At 26.4% G+C, this 26,043-nt stretch overlaps 3 protein-coding genes across 3 annotated transcripts; 2 read left to right on the forward strand and 1 right to left on the reverse strand.

The window, feature by feature from the left end:
• The first annotated feature begins 777 nt into the window (after positions 1–777).
• On the forward strand, positions 778–4,292 carry LOC130672757 (cytoplasmic dynein 2 light intermediate chain 1). The gene is made up of 6 exons (XM_057477471.1): positions 778–934; positions 997–1,098; positions 1,188–1,550; positions 1,630–1,787; positions 3,683–3,941; positions 4,004–4,292. Exons 1-6 carry the CDS (start codon positions 893–895, stop codon positions 4,076–4,078), a joined length of 999 nt encoding a protein of 332 aa, XP_057333454.1. The 5' UTR covers positions 778–892; the 3' UTR covers positions 4,079–4,292.
• Positions 4,293–4,724: 432 nt separating this feature from the next.
• On the reverse strand, positions 4,725–7,179 carry LOC130672758 (uncharacterized). Its single transcript, XM_057477472.1, has 3 exons — positions 6,814–7,179; positions 6,450–6,734; positions 4,725–5,798 (listed from the first exon to the last, which is right to left on the reverse strand). Exons 1-3 carry the CDS (start codon positions 7,060–7,062, stop codon positions 5,586–5,588), a joined length of 747 nt encoding a protein of 248 aa, XP_057333455.1. The 5' UTR covers positions 7,063–7,179; the 3' UTR covers positions 4,725–5,585.
• Positions 7,180–9,629: 2,450 nt separating this feature from the next.
• On the forward strand, positions 9,630–24,179 carry LOC130672755 (protein numb). Its single transcript, XM_057477470.1, has 9 exons — positions 9,630–10,605; positions 15,011–15,190; positions 15,580–15,651; positions 15,727–15,945; positions 16,905–17,091; positions 17,213–17,500; positions 18,390–18,569; positions 18,668–19,044; positions 20,977–24,179. The coding sequence occupies exons 1-9, from the start codon at positions 10,531–10,533 to the stop codon at positions 21,382–21,384; spliced, it is 1,986 nt and encodes a 661-aa protein (XP_057333453.1). The 5' UTR covers positions 9,630–10,530; the 3' UTR covers positions 21,385–24,179.
• The last annotated feature ends 1,864 nt before the right edge of the window (positions 24,180–26,043 follow it).

A 26,043-nucleotide genomic window follows, 5' to 3' on the forward strand; every position in this document is an offset into this window, starting at 1 on the left:
ATATAAATAATATTCAGCCGCTTAGCGACCAAGGAAATGACAGTTTTAATAATTACATTACTAAATTTCTAGCTACACTTTTAAATTTATTAGCCGAGAAACCAAAAATGTCAATCTCAGATGCAAATTCGTTGACTAACTTCGATATTCTATACAGCGGAGCTCGCGTGAAGTAGCGCGTTTTAACTTTCGGGACAAATACTCTTGATGTTCTCACACTAATGTTAGGCACCACAAACTTGAACATACTAACTAATTCAGGGACATCCAATCGGTATTAATAATATCAGCACCACAACATAATGTCAGATATTTTCTTCTAACAGCAAGAGGCCTACAGCCTATATTCATAGGCATTATAATTTCATTTTTTTATCTACCAAACAGTAATTTCTATTACTTGTAACATGATTTTTTTACAGATAAACTTTAAATTTCAATACTAAAATTAAGATTATTATAATTTATTCTATAAAACCACGAAATTACTGTTTCAAATGATATTAAATTGTGGCAAATTCTAAATTTTTAGTTATCAATTATTCATTTTTATAATTCATTTTTTTGCGTGCAGTAAAAAATTAATAATTTTACAAAATTTACCCACCAAAATTTGTATTCCCATAAAATTATTAACTATATTTTAAAAATTAAATCCGATTCCCAAAAAAATGTTTTCCCTTTAATGAAATTAAAAAAATCAAATTCAAATTTCCGCGGGAATTTTGTAAACGTCAATTGACCCGTTGCCATAACAACATTGTTATCAAACAGAAACATAAACACGTTTTAATTTTTTTCATTTCAAAACTTTTTTTTCTCTTCGATTAAAAATTTGAATTATTTAGAAAAATAAATCAAATAATCGAAAATTGAATTAGAGAATTAAAAAATGTGTGAAAATTCAGTATTAATAATTGGGGACAAAGGAGTCGTAAGTTTTCTTTTTTAATAATTATTTACTTAATTAATAATTGTGATAATAAATTTAATTAGGGAAAGACAACAATGATTTATAAATTTCTGGAGAAAGATGAAGTTTCGAAGCCAACAATAGCTTTGGATTATTCATTCGGTCGAAAAGCCAATAAAAATCTCGTAATTAATTTGATATTAATTTTAATAGACTTCCTTTTAGCGCCTAAATTGATTAATAATTTATAATTTAATATTGTCTATCTAATTAGTCGAGAGACTTGATACACATTTGGGAAGTAGGTCATCTAACGGCATCAATAATAAACGCAGGACTTGTCGGTGCATCAACACAATTACAAAGTAAAATAACAACACAACCAAAAACAGAACCGACGTTTATTATTATGCTGAATTTAATGGCAACAAATACAATATGGTTGTCACTGGAAACATGTTTGAATGCAGCATGGGCGGCTATAAAAATTTATTATGACGATGCAACTATTGAACAGATGAAACATCAACGTCACAAAGAATTGGAAGCTGCTGCATCGGGAAATGTCGACGGTAAATTTATTAACCCGTTTCCATTAAAATTGTCAATTATTGGAGGACAGTATGATAAATTTAAAGTACATATTTATATATTTACTGATATTTGTTATAATTTAGACGAAATAATTGTGATTGATTGAAGATTTTTTCTTTAAGAAATTGGATTTTGCGACAAAACAAACTATCGGAAGAATTCTCAGGGGTATTGCATACAATTTAGGAGCCGATTTGCAGTATTATTCATCAAAAGAAGGATCTTTGATACGTAAAATGAAAGAATTAATGTCTTACTATGGATTCAATCACCAGCGATCGTAAGCAAAATATTAAAATTTTTTATTTCTAGTACTGTTTTATAAAAAAATTATTCGGTTGGTTTGTGAGTTAATATGAAAGATAAATCGATGGTATATGCAAATTAGAAAGGAAATTTCCGTTAATTTAAGTACCCACATCGACATTTTTTAACGACTTGTAAAAATGCCCGGGAAAAAAAGTTTTTATTATTACTGTTTTTAATACTATTTATAGATGATCATATATAAGAAATATCTCAAAATCATATATAATTACATGAAAGCTTATATGATCTTACAAAATTCTTATAAGAATTCATATACTCTTGTGAGGACTTTATAAAAATTGATATGATTTTATATAAAGTTATATATAACTTTATAAAATTACCAGATATAGTTTTATATGCTTATATATAATCATATAAAAGTTCATATGATCTTATAAAATTCTTATAAGGATTCATATACTCTTATAAGGGTTTTAGAAAAATTGATGTGGTTTTATATAACGTTATACATAACTTTATAATATTACCAGATAAAGTTTCAGGTGCTTATATATACACTGTAAAAAGAGTGGTGTTAAAAATGAACTCATTTTAACTCCGCCCAGTGTTAAAATAAAATTACACCGGTGTAGGAGGAGTAATTCACCGGTGTTAAAAATACCGGTGTTAAAGCGGGGTAACCGGTGTAAAAGCGGAGTAATACCGGTGTAAAGGCAGGATAAACTGCGCCCGCTTGGAGTATTAACTGTAAAGATTATAAAACACAAAAAATATCAGTTCTTTATGGAAATAATTAAAGAATATCATTTATTAACAAGAATAGTGATCGAGTAGGTAAAAATATTTACAAAGTGAAATATTTTAACACCGGTCTAGAATATTTACACCGGCAGCGGCGTTATTTTAACACCGGAGATATTTTTTTAACGCCAGTACAGAATATTTACACCGGTGGCGGCGCTATTTTCACACCGCTTTCGGTGTTGAAATTTAACACCGCCGATTTTAACACCTACACCGTTTGGACTTACCCCGGGGATTTTTTACAGTGTAATCATATATGATCATATAAAAGCTCATATGATTTTATAAAATTCTTGCAAGAATTAATATAATTTTATAAAAGTTGATGTGATTTTTTATAAAGTTATATGATTTTATACACTGTAAAAAATCACCGGGGTAAGTCCAAGCAGTGTAGGTGTTAAAATTGGCGGTGTTAAATTTAACCCCGACAGCGGTGTGAAAATAACGCCGCCGCCGGTGTGAATATTCTTTACCGGTGTTAAAATCAAATTTTCTGGTGTTTAAATATTTTACTTTGGGAATGTGTGCATATGTGTGTGTGTGTGAGTGTGTGCACGTGTGTGTGCGTGTGTGCGCTCTCGTGTTTGAGTGAGTGTGCGCGCAAGCGTGTATGCGCGTGTGTGTAGGGGTGTGTGTGTGGGCATGTGTGCGCTCGTGAGTTTGAGTGTGTGTGTATGTGTGTGTGTGCGTGTTTGAGTGCAGCTGTGTGTGTCAAGATATTTTTTGCGTTTTATAAGCTTCCCAAAGCCAATACTCTGAGCGGACGCAGTTTACCCCACTTTAACACCGGTATTTTAACATCGCCGAATTACGCCTCCTACACCGGTGTAATTTCATTTCAACACCGCGCGGAGTTAAAATGAGTCCATTTTTAACACCACTCTTTTTACAGTGTATGAGTCACGTTTATATGATTTATATATGATTATATAAGAACTTTTTTTCCCGGGTGACTATTTTTTTTAACACTTCATCAACAATTGAGATAATGGACACCTGAACCGAACATATCGGTGTTGGTACTCATTTAACGCAGAATTTCGCTGACTTTTCAAATAATTGACTCGTTTTATTTTATGAAAAATTATTTTTCAGGAAAGAATGTATTTGCGATTATAATCACGCATTATTGATACCTTCTGGTACGGTTGCTGACGACGATTCTGTAGCAAACTCAGCGATTATCGTTGATAAAATAAAGCGAATATTTTTAACAAACCCTAATACTAATAATCATAATAACAATCAATTATTATTGTTAAATAATGACCAGGAATCGTTAAATGATAATCCGATTGATGATCCCAATTTTAATGAAGCTGTCATTGATCACTTAAGATCTCAGCGTAATGAGGTAATTTATTTATTTATTGATTATAATTATTATTATTAATTTAATTTTTTTTTAATCCACAGGAAATAGAAATAAATTTAGAAAAAATGATGGAAGGAAATTTATCAAAAAATATTATTATTACCGATCCTTACTAGGACAAATTTTAAATTACAAACTGTGGTATCGAAATAGTTCAATTGAAATTTTTTTTGTTCTAATAAATTGTCAAAATTTTTCGAAATTCTTTGATCTCAACAATCTAAGAAATTTTGTTAAACCCAAATAATTGAAACCATTTAGTACAGAGACTTCAAATTCTAAAATAAAGTAATTAAGAAAAATTACAGGCCGAATAAAAATTTTGAAAAATTAATTCGTTTAATTTTGCAAAATAAAATTTTCGCAAAAAAAAAGTAATTTAAATCTTAAAATAAAAACTTTGAACATTAAAATAAAAAAATCGTTTAAATCCATAAATATTTATTTAAAATTCTAAATTTATTTTTATAAATATAATTATAAATAAATAATTTAACGCAAGCGCCGATAAGAATTATCAGCAAGCGCATGCGTTAAAACTAAATCGAATAGTGAAGGCGGTGCAGGATCATGAGTAAAAGACATTGCCGGGATTGTTTTTTTTGGTGGCATCCGCTGTACTTTTAAATTTACTTATAAATATATTAAATATGTATAGATATTTATATTTATATTTATACATACATAAGTATATATAAATATATATACACGGTTAAATAGAGAGTGTATTAAATGTTGCTGGTATTGATACCGCAGATCTAGTTATGACTTAACAATTACAAGCATTATGATTAAACGTGCGTCAAATCCAATGCGGCGTATCAGAATTCTTATCAAACCTCGCCGTCGTCGTCGTGATACGCTATGAGTTCAATTATTTTTTTTTTTTGAATTAGTAAATTACTAATTTACGTTAATATAATTATTTGCACTTGAATCAAATATTTATAGATAAATATTTCAAGTTATAAATACACACATATATATATAAAAATATTTTTTAGTCAAGTGAACGTCAAAAGATTTCCTAGACTTTGAAAAAAAAATTTTCAGGTGAGTTAACTTTAAGTTATTTTTAAATTTATTTATTAATAGAATCATTTCTACTTTAGAAAAAAAAAATTTTTAATCAATTCTTTAAAAAAATAAATTAAAAATTGAGTTTCGTTTTTTAACTTAAGGGCAAAATTTATTCGATGAACTTTTTAGTTTTTTGAAAAAAAAAAAAAATTAATTTTTAATATGTAAGTAAAAAGAAATTTTTTTAAAATAAATTTTGTCTAAAAATCAATTAACTTTAATTTCCAAAACTGAGAAAAAAAAAATTATTTGAATACGTGAAATTTATAAATATTATTATGATGATAAAATATATATGTACATATCTTTATATAAATAACACTTGTCGTCATAATAATATCTATCTCTTTCGTTTATTCTCAATAGAGTAATAGAGAGATACCGCCCCACCTATCACAGTACTCTAGATCGATTTTTTAGTATTAAATGACCTACAATACCTGCAACACGGCATTTCTAAAATAACAACAAACATTTGATCTGATTAAATATTTTATTTTTTTTTAAGCTAAAAATAATTTACCGAAATTTTCCATCTCATACTTAGTTACTGTTTAAAGACTTTTTTTTATCAACACACTCTTTAACTTCATTGTAAAGGTCCATGTATTTCTTTGGCAAAACTCCGATACCATTGCTAACTGTACAGTATGGAACATTTATTGGCAGCATACTCATTTCGTTTGTTAGTTTTCCAATTGTTGTTGCTGTCTCAGGAATACTATTGACTGTTATCCAGGTTGTTTTAGCTGTCACCTGTTAAATTTCATTAGTTTAATAGTAAAAGGATTAAAAAATTCAATTACTTTTATCACTTATTTTGAGGATTAATTTTTAAAAATTTATTTAAGAGAAAAGTAACTTCTGGCACTGAGTTTGTAGTAAAATTTCTTTTAATTTGAGTACCCACATCAATATTTTTAAATTTCAAAATTTTCATTAATCATTAATTAATTATTAACTAATTAATTATCATCTCCAAATATATTTATGTTGGAACTCATTCAACACAGAATTTAATTCTCTATCTGGATATCAGATTAATTATTTTCCCAAGAAAAATTTTCAAAATGAAATCCCAAAATTACTGATAATTTGTTTAAATTACTTTACTAATTTGATGTTAAGAGAAAATTAACTTCAGCACTGACTTTGACACAAAATTCCATTTAGTTTAAATACCCACATCAATATGTTCAAAAAGTAAAATGAGTACCCCCGCCAATTTTTAAAAATTTCAAAATTTCAATTGATTAATTAACAATCAATTAATCATCATCTCCAAATATATGGTTGTTGGTACTCATTTAACGCAGAATTCGATCCTCTACCCATCTACTTGACTCATTATTCTCTCAATAAAAATTTAAAAAATAAAATAAAAAAAATTAGTAAAATCAAAATTACTTTACTAGCGCAGACAGTAGCCTGTGCTATAGCCTTAAAGCTCATATCTTCAAAACACTTGTTAGCTTCATTCTGTGCACTAGTTAAATTATCTAGTACATCATTGGTGACTTTGTTAAGACTCTCTGAAAATCCGTCTCCAAATTCAAGATGTTCAACAATGCAATTGCTCACGTTAACCATCAAACTAAGTGCTATCATGTCCTTAGCATTTCCAAGTGCCATACATTCACTAATGTCAACTTCTCCTGCAGTTTTCTCTAGTTCTTTAAACTGATTGTCCAACTTTTTTTTTCAGACATTAATTAATCAAATAAATAAATTATCTGGTAAATAAAATTAAATAAAATTTAAATATAATTACCTGATTAATTAAAGTACTTATTTGATCGTACATAGCTTGACCAGCAGATTCAGCAGCTTCTTTTAATTCAACACCAGCTTCATTTATTTTATTTTTAGCTGTTGCTAAATTATCATTTATTGTTGTTTTAGCGGCATCTATTGTTGTATTTAATTGCTGTTGTAAACTTGTCAATGGATTAAATCCTATTGAATAACTTTTGTCTATTGTTATTGTTAAGACAAGTATAAATATAATTGACTTGTACATTTTAAATATGAATCGAGTTAATAAAAGTGTGAGTTGACGTTATTACGAGAAATCGTTACACTGATATGAGAATCATATTTTATTTAAAGTTACCTTGCTAATTTTTAATAAAAGAATAATCAGACGTGTGTGCATTGTCGATTTAATCGGGTGTTAAATATTTACTCAATATTTTTTATTTATGAGGTATATGTTAGTATAGTAGATTTATTGGTTATTTGAATAAGAGGTTTTTTTTTATTTTGAGTCGAGTCGAGTCAAGACTTGATTCGAGGTGAATTATTTATTTGTTGAAGCGGATGTTAAGGTCAATGATAGAATTTATATTTTATTCATTAGATGGTTTATTTTTATTTTTTTTATTGAGAAAAAATGATAGGAAAAAAAAATTTTAAACGAAACTAAAAAGAAAAAATATGTTGGATTTAAAATTATAAATTTATTTTTATTTTAGGGGATTCTGAGAATTTAAAAAAAAGTTATTTGATTGAAATTTTTATTTTTTTTGTCTAATCGGGGTAAAGTGGGCCGTATAGGAAATTAAGATAAATATTTTGTAATTTTTGAAAAATTACAGTTTTCAAATAAAGAGTAAATGGACCGTAAGAGATATCAAACCTGTGACTAATTCTTTTTACAGTTTAGTTTTAAAAAATTTCACAAACGGGACAAGATGGGTCTAAAAAAAAATTTTTTTTCAGTAAAATCAATTTTTTTTTGTAAAAAAAGATATTTGTAGTAAAAATTCATAAAAGCATAAATTTTAAACGAATGAGGTAGAATAGGCCGTTTGAAATTTTTGTTTTTTTGTCTAATGGGGATAATGTGGGCCGTATAAGAAATTAAAATAAATATTTTGTAATTTTTGAAAAATTTACAGTTTTTGAATAAAGAGTAAATGGACCGTGAGATATATCAAACCTGTGACTAAATTTAATGCCGTAAGATGGGCGGCGGAGTCGAATTCGAAATTTGCGACAAGAAAAACCATGGTAACAGCATGGAAAAGTATAAGATATCCATGATATTATTCTCATCCATCATAAATTTCATATTCATTGTTTCAAATATTAATTTTTTTTTTGTATACGACTAAATTTTTGACAGTTTAAAGTTTAAAAAAATTATTGAAATTTTCACTTTTTCACCAACGGGGCAAGATGGTTCCAAAAAAATTTTTTGAATCCAATTATTTTTTTGTAAAAAAAAAAAATTGTACTAAAAATTGATATAAACATGAATTTTTAACAAATGAGGTAAAATGGGCTGTTAAAAAATTTTAATTGTTAAAAAAAAAAATTTTAACTCCAAAATAATAGATAAAAAAAGTTCTAAACTCGTCAATAAGTAAAGTTGATAATTACAAGTTAAAAATACTGAAGGCATAAAGAAAATTCTCACCCTCCTTAAAAAAAATCCATCTCAAAGATTTCATTGTGTCAAGTTCTACATAGAAACCATTGAACCTCAAACATATAAACTTTGGCTCATGGACATAGAACATGACAAAGTATTATAAGCATAAGCAGAGAAGTATAGACAGAGTAAGAGGTATAAGTAGCATAGAGGTAAAGAGAAGTCTCCTGGTTCTGCTCGTACAATAATGACAGATGTAAAACCATTTGCCGTGGCAGCTGGTTTTTATATTCCCCTCTCAAACTACCAACACTCTACACGTCCAACTGCACCATGTGACCATAAGGATCAGTATCGTCCCAACCTTATCCCTAATTCCCATGCTCGTAAGTCTCCTCTCTCATCTTACTTCCAAACTTTTATACCCCCCGTTAATAATTTTATTAAAACTTAACAATCAATTAATTATTTTAAAAAACAATAATAATTAGTTGCATAAAACATCAGTGATTAAATTATTTAATTACAATAATTTATATTTAAATAAATATAAATAAACGGGAGTGTTTGAATTAAGTTGCGTTACTGTTCAGATGAAACAGCTTGAGTAAACTTTTAAGTTTTATTAACATTTTACAAGAACTTATAGACATTTTTACTATCGTCCATATCCTAGATCAATAAATATTTTTTTTAATAACATAATTTTTTTTTTTTAAATTTACCGCCAATTATTTTTTAAAATTCAAATATTATTAAATTGTGATAATTGTTTTTTTCTTTTTAATTTGTTATTAATATTTTAATAAATGTACGTTAAATTCCGGTGAGGTCACAGGATGTAGTTGAGTGTAACGGCAACGGTGACGACTGCGGTGTAATATATATGTATATATCTATATATATATATAAGGTTGTATTGTGTTAGTGTATGTAGGGTGTGTTAATATATGTGTTAAGGTATGAGAAATATCAACGGACAAAAAACGTGGGAATTTTTTTTTAACACAATAGTGAATACAATTGACTTATTTATTTAAATTATTTAATAATAATTATTAAAAAAAAACTAAAACGTAATTAACTATTTTTTCATAAATTAGTTAAAATTTATTCAAAAATAAAATTTATTATTTTATTTAAAAACACAAATTTATAAATTTTTGATAAAAATGACATTTAAAAAAAATTTTTAAGTGACAAAAAATAAAAAAATTTAAAAGCAAGTTTTTAAAAAAGAAAGTGGTAGTTTTATCCGTATAACTTAACGATGACTGGACTTGTATATACAACTTTACATATATGTATGTAATAAATATATGTGTGTGTAATATAAAGATATATGTAGTGGACATGATTGTATGACGGTTGACTAAACCTGAGTTTTTTTTAATATTAAATGACCGTGGACTGAATATTCAGTCGCGGTAATATGCGAACTATGACGTCAGTTTAATAAATTTTTTTTTTTTTACATGGATATAATTTACTAGATAAATTATGTGAATGCATAATTGTGTATTACAACAATTGGTTACGTTACAATAGAGTTAAATAATTAATTATTACAAAACGCGGGAAAACAGCAGAATTTAAATTTAAACTTAAAACGGATTGTTTAAATAATTTAATTTGATAAGTGAAATAATAATAATAATAATCAAAGAGGCGTCGGTCGGTCAGGTAGAGAGCTTAATAAATGAATGACTGTACTTAAAATTTGTAAAATAATAACAATATTAATAGTAATTATATTATTATTATAGTTAATGTGATTGTGAACTTTTAAGGCTGTAAAGTTTTTATAAAAACTTGAGGACAAAATGAAAGATCGTGAATTTATTTGAATTTGGATTTAGTATGAGAGATAGCATAAAAATGTTGAGATGGGAAGTGGATTGAAGAATGCTGATACTAAACGAGGTGAAAACATAACGTGAGATGAAAAACATAGGGTGAATGTGTTGTGTGGGTTCAGGTTTTGGTGATACTGACGCTCGTTTTTATTGTTATTGTTGTTATTATAATTGTTATTGTTGTTGTTGTTGTTATTATTAGTGGGCAGTGAGTGAGTTTTATTGTATTTAAATAGCTAGGAAAATTATTTTTAAAATGGGTAATCATCCGTCAGCTCATCAACCGCTTGAAAGAGCGACTAGTTACAGTGGAAATGCTCTTAGATATTCGGTACGTTTTTATTTTTATTTGTTGTTATTATTGTTTATTATTTTATAATTTAAATTTACAATTTTTTTATTTTTACCAATTAAGAGTTTTAGAGTTTAAAAATTTTTTAATATTTTTTTTTTAAGTAATACTTTGTTATGAGTAATTTAAAAAAAATTTGTCATTTTATTTGTTTATTAATTCAAAGTACTTTTGAATAATAATTATTATGAAGAATTTTAAAAAACTCTTGAATAAAATCTTTTTTATTAAAAATATTTTAAAGGGAATTTTTTTAATTTTTTGGAGTAAGAACTTTTTTACAGTATTTTAATTTTATTATTTATTAAAAGTATTTTGAAAAAGAATTTATGGGTAATTTTTTTAATTATTTGGTGTAAAATATTTATTCAGATATTTGAATATTTTTAGTTATTTTAAATGATTATTATAACAGTAAATTTTTTTGTATACTTAAATTACACTTACAAGGAATTAGAAAAATTTTTGGAGTAAGAACCCGTGTAAAAAAAATTGTTCAAAAAGTGTTGACTATTCTAAACTTCAAAACGTGGCACAACGACGAACTTTTTTTGAACGTTTTTTAAACTTTTGAAACTTCAAGAGAAAAATCAATAAGTATCCTCATATTATTAAGATATGCTAAAACGAAACACGTTTAGAAATAGTTCGAAATGAGTTTTTTCTGAGCGTATTTTGCTCTGAAAAATGTTAATTTGTAGTATTAAGTCAATCGGTTTTTTCTGTGTATTTTCAGAAGTTTGAAAATCGTTTGAAAAAAGTTCGTCATTGTGTTACGTTTTGAAGTTTAGAATAGTCAACACTTTTTTAACCTTTTTTCAACAATTTTTTTTACACGGGAACTTTTATGAAAATTTTAGAATTACATTATTTATAAGATTATGTTTTTATAACCGGCAACGCGGGAAAACCGACAAAAAAATTGTTATTTTTATGAGGAATTTTTAAATTATTTTGAGTAATAATCAGCATTTTTATATTTATTTAAAACTATTTGTAGAGCTCATAATTGCATTGGTTTAAATATTTATTTTTAACGCAAAATAAAACAAAATTATAGAAATACTTAAATTTATTTTTAATGATTATTTCATTATACTGACGGACAAGTTACTTTGTTGTGGCTTTTTCAAAACCATTATCGCTTTTAAAAGACCGGTGATTTATTTTTAAAGATAAAAAACTCAAGCAAAATTTTTTTAAACTCAAATTTTATTTCTAAAACTCAAATATTTTTTACTCCAATACTTTTCAACAATAAATCACTATTTTTCAAATTATAATCATCAAATTTCACAATTAAATTGAAAAATTAATTAACCGGCAATAAATAAATTACCGAACGTTAATTAATTTTCAACATCATTATTTAAATTCTTTAGAGTAATTACGTCATGACTAACAAATTAATGATAAGTAAAAATTAACTATAAATAAATAATTAATAATCCTTTGATGTCTAAACAATGAACAAGCATAAAAGCTATAGTAAGTCTATTGAGTAAAAAAAAATTGTTTTCACTCAATACAATAACAAGCCAGATAAAATAATCAATTCACTTATTTTTTATATTCATATGCATTTAATGACAGTTTGTTTTGTATATTCATACAGATTAAAAAATTTTGACATCTATATAATTTTAACTACTGTACATCATTTTCTAAAAATATTCGCAAATGATTCTATCAACAGTTTTAATAAATAAAAAAAACATTACTTCCTTATTAAATTCAATTACTCCACATAATTTTATTTTACACGAAAAAAAAGTTATTATGTAAAAAGTAAATTAAATCCGCTATTGAAATACGATTATTTTCAATTATGACAAGTAAAAATTACTATACTATAAGTAAAAAGTATTATCATAAATTCAGAATTATCAAGCATTTGTAATTTTTATTCGTGAAACAGTAATTTTTACTTTTGCAAAAAGTTAAAATTATTGTATATCAACTGCGGTTCAAGTTTAAATTCTACATAATAAGTATCACTAAACTTGTATCTCTATTGCAAAGAAAAATCCTTCGAAAAAATTTCACAAGAGTGAACTTCAAAATGTAAGATAATTTTTGGAACTTAAAAAAAAATTTAAGAGCAAGAAAAAATTTTTAGTCTGACCTCGTTTTTGGAATGAGGTCAGATTCGACGCGAATTATTTTTACTTAAAAAATAACGAAAACCTGCGTGTAAAAAATATTCAGTTTAAAATTTCTTTTTACTCTTTAATTGTTTTCGAAACTCCAAAAGTAATTAACTCAAACTACAGAACTTTTTGGTACGAATTTTTTTTTAATGGGTACTTGAATTAAAGGACTCTATATAAAAAAAAAATTTAATATATTTCCAATGAAAAAAATTGATTAGTACCTTAGTAACACGTGTTGAAGCAAGATTCTGGAGTAAGTATCTTGAGCAAGACCCCTAACAGCTAGTGTCTTTTTTTACGTACGTGTCTTTCGCAAGATTGTGTATCAAGAAACCTATGGCAAGATTTGTGGATGTCTTGCTCATAGTTTCGTACGCAAGAATATTAAAGATATCTTAAACACGGTGTAATGAAAAAGTGTCTCACGCATTTTTTGCACCAGTAACTGACAGGAGGTACTTATGCATAGTTTCCTCAAGATCTGGTCAAGGCTTAAGGTCAATTTTGAGCCTTGTGCAGATCTTGAGCAAGCCATGTGTAACTATTGTCAACTATAGTCTCTCCAGAATTGAGTTATAATCTGGCAGGAATTTCTTGTGTAAGGCTTACAATATAAATCTGGTCACAACTATCTGCAGCAAGACACACGTAGAAAAAGACATTAGCACCTATCGAGCTTAAGAGCAGACTTGCTCAAGAATTGAAAAAAATTGTTATATGGGTAATTATTATTTATTGTTAACAATCGCAACGGTTTTAAACTAAATTTTCTAAAGTATTCCACTAATTTCAAAAATTTTAAATTGACGTCATTTATCGAACAGTTTTGAAATATTTTATTCAAAATTTTTTTAAATATAGAAATATTTATATCCAAATTATCTTAATGTGACATTCAATACATAAATGTTTTAAATTATTTATTTTTTTTCCTTGATTAGTTTTTTGATGATAAATACAACATGTACAATAAAAAATGAATCTTGTTTGAAATACTATGTACCTGAAAATCGGAACGAAAATAAAAAAACGAAATGAAAAGTAAAAAATCTACTGGATCTAGATTTTTGTAATGCTTCACATAAGTACTAGTATGGCAACCGGAAATTTCAGCCACCTCCAATTATCCCTTAAGTCATCTTTAAGCAGTAAAATGATATAAAATTTTTTTTTCATTTTCATTGCGCGAAAAACATTCCGTTCTTTAGGTACATGAAATACTATGGTGTCATGGTATGTAAAATGATAAGTAAGAAATCTACTGGTTCTAGATTTCTGAAATGTTTCGCACAAGTATGTCAGTCGGAAATTGCAGGCTACCCCAAGTTACCCCTTAAGTCACCCTTAAGCAGTCAAATAAAATGAATGTTTTTCATTTTCATTCCGCGAAAAACGTTCCGATCTTCAGGTACATGTCATGATAAAGTCTGACCAAGTTGGTCACCTGACGGAAATTGAAATAAACACATACAAAAAGTACTATGTGTTAAATATTAATATTTGAAACAATGAATAAGAAATTTACTGAGAATGTATGAGGACAAATTACACAATTATTCCTCACTTGACTGTAACTATGATCATAGTTAAATTTACAATGGTTACAGTAATTTGTGATATTATCGTGTCAATTTTGCAATGGCCAAAATGGTCCGGCTTTACTATGACACTATAGTATTTCAAACGAGAATAATTTCTCCATGCACAATAATAATTAGTAAATAAGACTCTTTTTTCGAAAATAAATAAGCAAAAAATTATTTTTGTTTTGTACTCCACCCTAATAAATATATACACACACAAACATATATATTTAAGTAATATTGTACTAGCTTTCTCACATGCATTGCACCTGTCACACGCCTTGACACAACCAAGTGAAAGGATTTAAAACTCTTTACTATACTCACAAACATTAACCTGTATTACTCCATTCCTTATTTAACTTATTATACATTATATACATTGTACATTGTACTGTTATAAAGGAAGAAAAAAAAAAAAACAATAATGACATATTTATAAAAATGCCAAATTACAATAATTACATCTTTTAAATTTTCTCAAACAATTTATATTAACAACAATAATTTGATTTTTAAAATATAATGAAAAACAGTGAACTCATCTGGTAATTTATTGGTCAATACAAATTTACTAAGAATTTTATTTGTTTTTTTTTTCTTTAATTGATTATTAAAGTGATTTTTTATTTTTTTTGTTTATTTCAGAAAAGAGAAAGATCCTCACCAGCAAACACAAACAACAGACGGATGGATCGTTTAAGAAGAAGTTTTCGAGATAGTTTTCGACGTAGAAAAGATACACATATACCAGAATCAAGTAAACCACATCAATGGCAAGCTGATGAAAGTGCTGTGCGTTCAGCAACGTGTGCCTTTCATGTTAAAGTTCGTATTTTTTTTTTATATATATGTTTATGTGTAAATATTTAATAATTATTTGAGCAGAAGATTTTGATTTGAAGTATCAATTTTTTTTTTTAATTTAATTGTTTTAAATCGAAGCCAAATGTTGGTTTTTTTTTTTTAGAAAATGGCAGAATACAAAATATTTAAAAAGTCAAGAGATTTTGTCAGAAATTTTTTTATTTTAATTTAAGTTTTTTTTAGATAAGTTAGAGATAAGTTATTAAAATTTTTTTAAGTTTAAAATGTGAATTAAAAATTATTTATTGATTTTAAATTTTAATAGTTAAAAAATTAAAAAAATAATTTTTTTTAGCTTAGATCAAATCTTTGGAGTAATTATTTAATAAATAATAAATAATTTTTTACAGTATTTAGGATGTGTTGAAGTATTTGAGTCAAGAGGAATGCAAGTTTGTGAGGAAGCATTAAAAGTATTACGGGTAATTAATAAAAAAAAAAAAAATAATTTAATTTAAATTAAATATTGGAAGGATTAAAATAAATATAATTTATAGACGTCAAGAAGAAGACCAGTAAGAGCAATATTGCATGTATCTGGAGATGGTTTGCGAGTAGTTGAAGATGAAACAAAAGGATTAATTGTCGATCAAACCATTGAAAAAGTATCATTTTGTGCACCAGATCGTAATCATGACAAAGGATTTAGTTATATTTGTAGAGATGGCACCACGAGACGATGGATGTGTCATGGATTTTTAGCTTTAAAAGAATCGGTAATTATCTAATTAATAAATAAACACATTATTTAACCAGCTGACTGAATTCTCCGTAAAATGAGTACGCACATTAATATATTATCATCTGGTTTATTAATCATTATTTTAAATTGATTAATCATTAATTAAATTATCGTTTTTTAATTTCGTTTAAATATAGTCATATGGGTACTCAAACTAAAAGAAATTTCCTACTTAATTCATTCATGCCCTCAATTTAATAATTTATTGCTACTGAAAAAAATTCACGTATCAAATTACAATTTTTTTTTTTTTTTTTAAATATGATACTTAAATAGCTGATGAAGTTTCCTTTGAAATGAGTACCAACAACAATATATTTGGACAGAATAATTATTTAAAAATTTTATTTAAATATATTTCTGTGAGTAATCAAACTATAGAAAATTAGCTCACAAGTTTAAGTGTTACATAATTTTTAAGTTCATTCAATTAAGTTAATTTTTAAGTTAAAGGCCATTCGGCAGCCGAAATGGAAGTAGATTTCATGATATCAGTAAAAATATGAATCTTTAACGTTTTGAAAATTTTGAAATGCTGTAACTTCTAAACTAATTGACGGATTTTACCCATCTTCGAACTTAGCCTCGAAAATCGTCTACAGAAAATGTAAGCTGAGTTCCATTGAGATCAGTAAAGACTTGTGGACGCTATCGTCGTGACAAACCGCGTTCTATCGTATAAATATATAAATACATACATATATAAACTTTTGAACCATGTATATTTGCTGACTCAGCTCGTCGAGACAGCAAAATTTTTCAAAAATTCCGTTATTAAGACAAATGCAATAGTTAGATTACCATGAAATCTACTAAAAAGATGTGATTTTTAAATAGTTGAGAAAATTTCCTATTTAATGAGTTCCACAAACGCTATACATAGATCAAATAATTACTAAGTATTTTAATAAAAATAATAAATAAATAAAATAGGGTGAGAGATTAAGTCATGCAGTGGGTTGTGCATTTGCGGCATGTCTCGAACGTAAGCAGCGTCGAGACAAAGAATGTGGGGTTACGATGACGTTTGATTCAAAAACATCAACATTTACACGAAGCGGAAGTTTTCGACAACCTAGTCTTACGGAAAAATTACAAGATAGCAGAGAACGTGCAATTGGTAAGACTAATTGTTAATTATTAATAATTAATCATGAATAATTGTTGCTAGTTAATGACGCAACTATTTAATAATCAACAATTTTATTTAATTTTATATTTTTTTGTCTTAAATTACAAAGATGTACCGTCGACACCGACGTCAGCAGTTGTCAAGCAAGTTTACAATCCGTTTGCTATTGAGAGACCTCATGCGACCCCCTCAATGTTAGAAAGACAGGGGTCATTTCGCGGGTTTAATCAACTTAATCAAGCTTCACCTTTCAAGAGACAACACAGCTTACGCGTTAATGAGCTTCCCAGTAATTTGGAACGCACACGAAGTCACAGTCTTGAGCCAACCGATTTTTCACGTTTGCCCACCAGCCTCGGTGGTACTTTGCCACATGGTATTGGAATTAAACCACCTGGTAATTATTTTTTTTACAAGAAGAAGCCTCGAAAAAGACAGTATTTAGTTAAAGACTTCCGGTTTAAGAAACTTTCAAGGGTTCTTTGAGCTCTTTATTAACTTCTGCCAATCAAACAGAAATATTTATTTTAAAATAAATATTTTTGCTAAACTATCAGAGATACGATAAAAGTAAATCGATATAAATTTATAGGAAATTTTATTTTCTATACATTTTTATCGTATCTTTGATAATTCACCCAAAATTTTATTTTAAATACTCGATGTCGAAATCTGTGAAATTTTACTTTTATATAAAATTTTTTTCTTTGAAATTAAAATTCCAGTTAAATTATCAAAGATACGATAAAAATATATGCACACATACTTATAGGAAATTAAATTCTCTACAAATCGATTTCTATCCATTTTTATCGTATCTCTATTAATTTAGTCATAATTTATAAAGTTTAAGACAATCCTTCCCTCAATTTTACATCCTTCATCTTTTATTCTCAGTTTTAAATTTGACCTCGAATTTTGAAAAATTTGAATTTCCCTCTAAAATATTAAAATCTTTATACTTATAAAATATCATAATATTTATTTAATTGTAAGCCACATATAGGATACGGGGGGGGGGGCTTACCCCTAAAATTTTATAAAAAAAAAAATTTGTTTTTAATGTTTTCTAAGCAATCCAAAATCACTTTTGTAAATAAAATTGAATTTTTTTTTAAACTTTTTCAAAAATCAAGCGTCAGTCAAAAAAATTAGTAAATTTAAGTCCTCGAAAACAGTATTTCCTTATACACCCCGTTTTGCACCCCCGTCCCTATTTACATTAACCATCTCAAGAAATAAAAAAAAATTTTATTAATTTTTTTTTTGTTTTTCTGAATTTTAAGTGAGTCCAATACCAGAATTATTACCATCAACTGGAAGTGATAGTGTATCAGCAATGTGTCAACAACTTTCACATGGACTCTCACTTTTGTCTAGTAGCGATGATTTTGGCAGCTTGCCACCACTTCCTACTTTAAATTCAGTATCTAAAAATTTATTTAGCAATACAATTCAAGCTCAAGGTTAATAATTTTCTATTTCAAATTTTCAAAGCTCACAAAAAAAGAAAAAAAAAAAAAAAACAAAAAAATTAATTTACAAAATAACTTATTTTTTACAGGAGTTACGAGTAGTAATTCACTAGATGACATAAAACTCTCAAATGGTCCCAGTATTAATAACAATATAAACAACAACAGTAACAATAATAACAATATAAACAATATTAATGAAGATATGTCTATAAATGAGCTGACATGGAATGAAACATCGCAAATTACCTTAACAAATCATCAACGATTGACACCGATTTTAAACACCAGTTGCAATTTAAGTCCAGTACTTGTTAAAACAAGTACTGGTACGTTAACAGGGACAACTTCAATTTCATCTGAGTCAGCGATTGATAAATCTTTAAGTGATACTTCAACGACGAGCAGTCAGGCATATATTTTAAATAATTCGTTGACTAATTCTATCGCTAGTGATAAGTTTGAGGTAATTATTCATTTTTTTAAAATCAAACTATTAAGATATTTAAATAATTTATCGAATTCTGCGTTAAATGAGTACACACATCGCATGTTTGGGTAAGATAACCATTATCCAGTCCAGCAGGGTAAAATGGTGGATTAAATTTTTTTACTCAAATATATTGATGTGGGTACTCAAATTAAAAGAAATGAGGTCACTAATTCAAATTGAACATTTATTTGAAATTTAAAAATATAAATATTTGCTTTATTTAAATGAAGGAACAACGGCTTTATTGATCTGCTTTATTGACATCAATTTATTATTTTGCGGGTAATGTTTCGTTAATGGTAATTAACATCTTCAGACCTATATCTATATCAAAGTTACATTAAAAATTTAGATTAATTATAATATAAACAGTATAAATTATTTTTTCTAAAATTAAGTATCACAATTAATAGTTTTGAGTCATATAAATTAAGGATAAAATTATTATAAAATAAATCAACTTACATAACATTGTTGATGTCAATCTTATTAATAATTTAACATTTATTTACATTAAATATAATATTTTGTTATTACCGAAGATGTTAATTACCATTAACGAAACGTTACCCGCAAAATAATAAATTGATGTCAATAAAGCAGATCAGTAAAGTCGTTGTTCCTTCATTTAAATAATATTAAAGTCTGATCGTTTCAATAAATTCAACATAAAATAAATATTTGCATTAAAACTTTTTTTTATAAAAAAAAAATCTGAAAAACAGTTGACCCTGTGGCACAACTCCAAAACTACCTGCATTTTATCAAACTTAGAATTAACTTAGTCGGACAAAAGAAGTTTACATACACTCACACGTCCTTCTGAAATTAGTCAGAATAGCTTCCTAGTACCTCAAAACGTGGAGATCTGATGAAAATTCGAATTTTTTAAATTGGACCGAAACCAATAACTTCCCTTTTTTTGAAAATTTTTATAAAAATTATTAAATTTAAAAATTTTTCATAAGATTTCACATTATATAAACACTAGGGTGGTCGTTAAAAATTAAATTTTCTCAGGCGTCCCATAAAAAGCTTCTTTTTAATGAAAAAATACGTGGGAAATTTGGTTTTTTCTTTATAAGTAAAAAGAACACGTGCCTCAGGACGATCAAAGTTCATTTTTCGATACGATCGCGGTTTTTATAAATATCTCATGAAATATGCAGATTAAAGGAAAAATAAAAACAATTTTGGAGGAAATTTAATTTTTTACAAAAAAGGTCGTATTCATTTTTATTATAAAATGTGTATTTATAAAGATATTTTAAAAAAACTTTTTTTAGATCTTATGAATTGAGCGTTTTACGGGTTACAAATGTTAAAAATAACATTTTTCTAAGTATCTAGAAACTATAGCAAGCATTAATGATTGCTATGTTACGAGTTACGAAGTTGTCTCAATTAAAAAAAAAAATGTTATTTTTAACATTCGTAATCCTTAAAATGCTTAATTGATAAGATCTAAAAAAGTTTTTTAAAAATATCTTAATAAATATACATATTATAAAAAAAATGAATATGACCTTTTTTGTGAAAAATTTAATTTCCTACAAAATTGTTTCTATGAGTTTTTCCTTTAATCTGCATATTTCATATGATATTTATAAAGAACCGCGATTGTATCAAAAAATTAACTCCGATCGTCCTGAGGCACGTGTTCTTTTTACTTATAAAAAAAAAATCAAATTCCCCACGTATTTTCTCACTGAAAAAAAGCTTTTTATGGAGTGTCTAAGAAAATTTAATTTTTAACGACTACCCTAATAAACACCCTCAACTTTACATTATAACAAAATATTTTTAATCAATCAATTTTAAATCTAATCGCGCAATCTACTTTACATTTATAGAAATCCCTAACGACTAATGACTAATTAATAGCATTAAAAAAATTATTTTTAGACCCAATCGGTTGTAAGTACAAGTAGCGCAACAACAAGTGGAATTTCCGAATTACCAAGAGCAGAACAATGGCTTGGTACTGTAACAGGACTAGTATCAGCAGCCCAACAATCATCAACCTCTGGATTAATTTCATCAATTCCATTACCGTCAGAAGTTCCTCAAGTTCCTATACCTCCACGTCGGGCGCCACTTCTTCATGCACGTGCCCATTCACTCGGCTCGGCACTAATGCCCAGTACAATAACCACACGCACTGGAATAATAACAACATCTCGTGATCCTTTTGACGCTGAATGGGCTGAATTAGCGGCCCCAGATTTAAATAAATCCACCGGAAATACCGCAGCCACTACTAATCCCTTTATTGTTCCCAATACATCGCAAACCTTTCAGGTGCAATTGTAGCAATCCTTACGATAATTTAATTAATTAATTAACTACTGAGCAAATTAGTGCTCATCAATGCTAAAAAAAACAAAATGATGAATAATTAATTACATGTGTAGTGAATTGCACGTAAACGCACGATTATAGTAATTAATTAAAACCCTAGTCTTAGTGAACGCACAATTTTAATTTATGTGCGATGGTCAACGTACTTTATTCGTTTTTATTTATAGAAAATATTATTAATATTTTTTTTTATGTTACTTAAATTGTCTGAGTACTTGTAAATGTACTTATCAATTACTAAGTATTAAAACGATTCGGTTTCTTTTAATTAAATTTAAAAAATGCGCGGGAAAATTGGAAATTTAAAAAAGTAAATTTTTTATTGTTTAAATAATGAATGCAAATTTTTGTGCGAGTTAAACTAACAAATTGTGAAGTAAACTTCCGTTAAAATGAATACACGGTTGCAAAAAATTTTTTTTTTAAAAAAAGTTATTTGAACAATTTTTTTTTGTTAAGTGATAGTATGAGTTTCGAAATAGATTTGTACTGTTCAATATTATGGTAAAGTTTAATCGAATGAGTTTCATTTATTTGAACTTAAAATCAAGAATTAAGTTTAATTTTTTTGTTTTTTTTATTGTTCAAATAATTAGCAAAGTATATTTTTTATGACTCATAAAAGCGGTTTTTTTTCTGTCTAATCTCAAGGTAGGCAATAAAAAACTTTTAGCAATTATTCAGAAATTAAAAATATAAAAATTAAAATTTAATCAAAACTGTTTAAATAACTGATACAAAAAAATTTTTGTCAAGACTCGTTGAAAAAAAAACGGAGTTATACTGTACATTTTCACAGTAAAATAAAAATTATTCGAACAATTGAACAAAAAAAATCAAATTGTTTAAACAGTTAAAATTATTTTACTAAGAAGTCTAAGAATGTGGACTTTTACCGTCCAATTGAAGTTTTAGTTTTTTTTTAATGTTTGAACAATTTAATTTTTTTCATGAAAAAAAAAAATTGAAAATTTCCACTTTCCCTCAGTGAAGCGAAATAAAATCGATAGAAAAATGGAATGACTTTATTTGTCAATTAAAAATTGAACTAAGAAAGTAATTATATTTTTTTGAGAATTGTATATATGAAAAAAAAGGTTTTAAAATATTTTTAAAAAACTAGCATTTATGTAGATTAATTTTTATTGATTTTGTACTTTAATTATTATTATTAATTATTATTATTGAAAGCCGTTAACTGAGCCAGATGAAACAAAATTTTCTATATATATATATATATAATATATATGTATACATATATATGCACTTTGTTAATAGATGTCACAAAGTCAAAATAATTGTTATTACCAGAAATTAAATATTTATATGCAATGCACAATATATAAATATGTTTACATTCCACAAATATTTAATTGCATATTTTGTAAATAAATAATTAAAAAAAAAAAATTAGAAAGAATATTAAAATTTAATTTGAAAATATATTAAATCAGATAACGGCAGGAAAAAACAAAATTGTTTAATAGGCTTCAAGTACTTAAAACCGTGTACTTAAATATATATAAATATATACACATATATTTATTTATAAACTCATAAATAAATATATACTCATTGAAACACTTGAACTATTATTAAATACAGTTGGTAATGTCTTTTAATGTTTTTTATTATTATAACTCATTATTATTATTATTTTAAATATTCAAAAGATCGCGGTAACTCCTGCGAATTATTTTAAATAATTGATTCTTATTTTATTTATTTATTAAATATCTGTAGTGAGGGTTGTAATTATATTTATTTTCTCTTGGTTAATTAAAAAAATTTTTAGTATAATAAATTTTCAAAATTAAAAAAAAAAATATTTATTTATTGGGTATAGATTTAAAAAAAAAAAATTGATTATTAGAAATGATATTTATTGTAAATAATCCTGATCGATACTATAGAAAGCAAAAAATAAAATTTCCAAATAAAATTAAATTTTCAGGGTTTTAACAAAAATTCCAATTTTTGAATTGTGATTAAAAAATAATTAAAAAAGGATCATATCAAACCCTGCTACAGAGTATAATTTTCTTTCATTGTGTCATTGATTAGCATAAATAAAAAAAAAGTAAAATAAAATAAAAATAAAGTTTAAAAAATTTTTTAACTTCCAATAATTTGTAAAATCATCGATTACGTTAATTCATAATTATTTAATAATTAAATCTCAAATGTACATAAGGTATTTTCGTGCCTCAATAAATATTAAAATAAACAAAAGTAAAAAATAATAAAAAACGCACATTGGCCGGTCACAATTTTCTTAGCTTTGAATAGAATTTAAAATTATCTCATTTAAATAGGCTTAATGTTTTTTTTTTATTTTTTTTTTTTTAAGCGAGAGATCAAAAAATTGTTGTAACCAAAATATTTGTTAATTAAAGCAAAAACAAAAAAATGTAAATAAAAGTTGAAATTATATTGAAAGTGCTTTTACCACCTAGTCATTATCAAACTTCCTGAATTTGAAAAAAAAAAAGAAAAAAAAAACAAAGGGGAAAAGAGGAAAAGTGTAGAGGAAAACCCGTTGATTAAATTGTTTTTTTTTTTTATTTTCTCCTTTTACGATAATAATTTTTTTAACATTTTTCCTTTTGTTATCAGTGAGGGTGCCAGGTAGGGAGTACGCATGCGTGTGGGGGGTGTATATATTGCTGAAGGTTATTGATTCGCAGGCAAGTGCTCGCAGGGTTCCAGACTACGCTGAAAATCATTCAATACCAGAGTATTAATCCTTTTCTATTTTTATTAAACGTAAATGCCTCAATTATGTTGTATCTAAGGGTCTTAATTAAGTCTCAACTTTTAAATAAATTGTTAAAAATTTACCCAATTATTAAATGGAATTTTTTTTTTTCCCTCAAGACTAGAAGAAAAAAATGAATGAGTATAAAAGAGGGCATACTTTTGTTCTCGTATATATTTTTTTGCTTAACTTTTTAACGTCGAGATGGATGTAGTGGTGAAATGGACTTGCCATTTATAGCCGACATGCTCTAGAGAGCTAAGTACTAGTTATATACTCGTATGAGGGAGATGGATATATGTCTATATGTCTATAGTGGAAACATCTTTGAGCTTATTAGTATGCAAGGACGAGCTTGTTGCCTTATAGTGATGCAACACCAGTCTTCAAAGCCCTGTCTCTTGTACTCTCAATCTATTTATACAAATCCATTTACGTATTTAATATTTTTTTAAACAAACAATATTTATATGCAAAATTATTATTATTATTTTATTGTTGACTAAATTTCCTCTTGTTTGAGTACCCACAGCAATATGTTTAAAAAAAAAAAAAACTCAATTTTGCATTAATAATTTTGAAATTTCTCACACAAAAAGAATTTTACTAAATATATTCAATTTGTGGAGACAACTACAAGTAAAATGAGTACCCACATGCGAATTGGAAAAAAAAATTGATTAATTATTTAATTAACATTTAAATGATTAATAAGCATATTTTCAAAACATATCGTTGTTGGTACTCATTTAACGCAAAATTTTATCATCAATTCGACTAGACAGTTTATTTTAATCTACAATTTTTTTTATTCATCATCGGACCAAGTTAAACAAATCTAAAAATAAAAAACTAGTAATAAAATTCGATCTCATAACCGATTACTTCGACAAGTATAAATAATTATCTAAAATAATAAATGTACACTTAACATCTCATGCACAGCAACATACACCTAAAGTATTAGTATCTGCGTTCTTATTATTACGATACAGTTGTGCACTAATGGGGGCGGAGGTATGATAAATTAGTCGGGCTTTCATAAACATTTCACAGCTGCTGCCGGGAACAGCAACAGCAACAGCAACAGCTCCACCAGAACCAGCAGTAGCACCAGCTTCCACTCGTGATTTCCATTCTCGTACGTGCAACGCATCTATTTTTATTTTTTATTATATATATTTTACTTCAACATAACTCGTTATCCATACTTCATTTTTTGCGATAACCAATTATAACGTATGTAAAAAATATGCTGCAATATTTTTTATTATTATCATTATTATTTGTTTTTTTCTTTTTTTTTTTTAATAAAAAATAAATTGCATTGTTAGAGAATGTGGATATCGATTAATGTTCTTTAAGTAAATAATTCAAAATAGACCTGACGAATTGAAACAAAGACCAGCGAATAAATACTATGTATATGTATATATGAATGTATGTACTATATGTAGTCAGTTAATACAAGATTCACCTTCTAAATTATTTGCGTTATAGGCAACTATTGATTCGCGTGCTGATATTCCCTGGATAGAAAATATACATTTTATACGCTTGTCTATATTATAACAGACACTGATAACTGACGTATTGTTATCATTTCAATCTATTTTTTTTTTTTTTAATATTATATTTTTTATTATTTATCTTTAATAACTTCTTTTTTTAAATTAATTAATTAACTGTTAAATAAAATTTTTTTTTTTAATTAAAAAATTACAAATACATTTTGTACAGTTTTGAATTTGATTTTAAAATGACTTTTTTTTAATTAAAATTGAAAACAAAAAAAAAATTGATGGTATTTTGATTATTGAGTTATTTTTAAATTTTTTCATATCAGAGAGTTC

Source organism: Microplitis mediator, chromosome 8 (genome assembly GCF_029852145.1).
Source record: "Microplitis mediator isolate UGA2020A chromosome 8, iyMicMedi2.1, whole genome shotgun sequence".
Lineage (NCBI taxonomy): Eukaryota > Metazoa > Arthropoda > Insecta > Hymenoptera > Braconidae > Microplitis > Microplitis mediator.

What these genes read in the sequence shown, in the direction of transcription:
- LOC130672758 (XM_057477472.1), bottom strand. Translation starts at nt 7,062, where the DNA reads ATGTACAAGTCAATTATATTTATACTTGTCTTAACAATAACAATAGAC. An exon ending in TAAGTACTTTAATTAATCAG is followed by an intron (nt 6,735 to 6,813) that starts GTAATTATATTT and finishes TGAAAAAAAAAG; the next exon opens with TTGGACAATCAGTTTAAAGA. An exon ending in CTACTGTCTGCGCTAGTAAA is followed by an intron (nt 5,799 to 6,449) that starts GTAATTTTGATT and finishes GAAATTTAACAG; the next exon opens with GTGACAGCTAAAACAACCTG.
- LOC130672755 (XM_057477470.1), top strand. Translation starts at nt 10,531, where the DNA reads ATGGGTAATCATCCGTCAGCTCATCAACCGCTTGAAAGAGCGACTAGT. An exon ending in CGTGTGCCTTTCATGTTAAA is followed by an intron (nt 15,191 to 15,579) that starts GTTCGTATTTTT and finishes AATTTTTTACAG; the next exon opens with TATTTAGGATGTGTTGAAGT. An exon ending in TATTGGAATTAAACCACCTG is followed by an intron (nt 17,501 to 18,389) that starts GTAATTATTTTT and finishes CTGAATTTTAAG; the next exon opens with TGAGTCCAATACCAGAATTA.
- LOC130672757 (XM_057477471.1), top strand. Translation starts at nt 893, where the DNA reads ATGTGTGAAAATTCAGTATTAATAATTGGGGACAAAGGAGTC. An exon ending in GGATTCAATCACCAGCGATC is followed by an intron (nt 1,788 to 3,682) that starts GTAAGCAAAATA and finishes ATTATTTTTCAG; the next exon opens with GAAAGAATGTATTTGCGATT. An exon ending in TAAGATCTCAGCGTAATGAG is followed by an intron (nt 3,942 to 4,003) that starts GTAATTTATTTA and finishes TTTAATCCACAG; the next exon opens with GAAATAGAAATAAATTTAGA.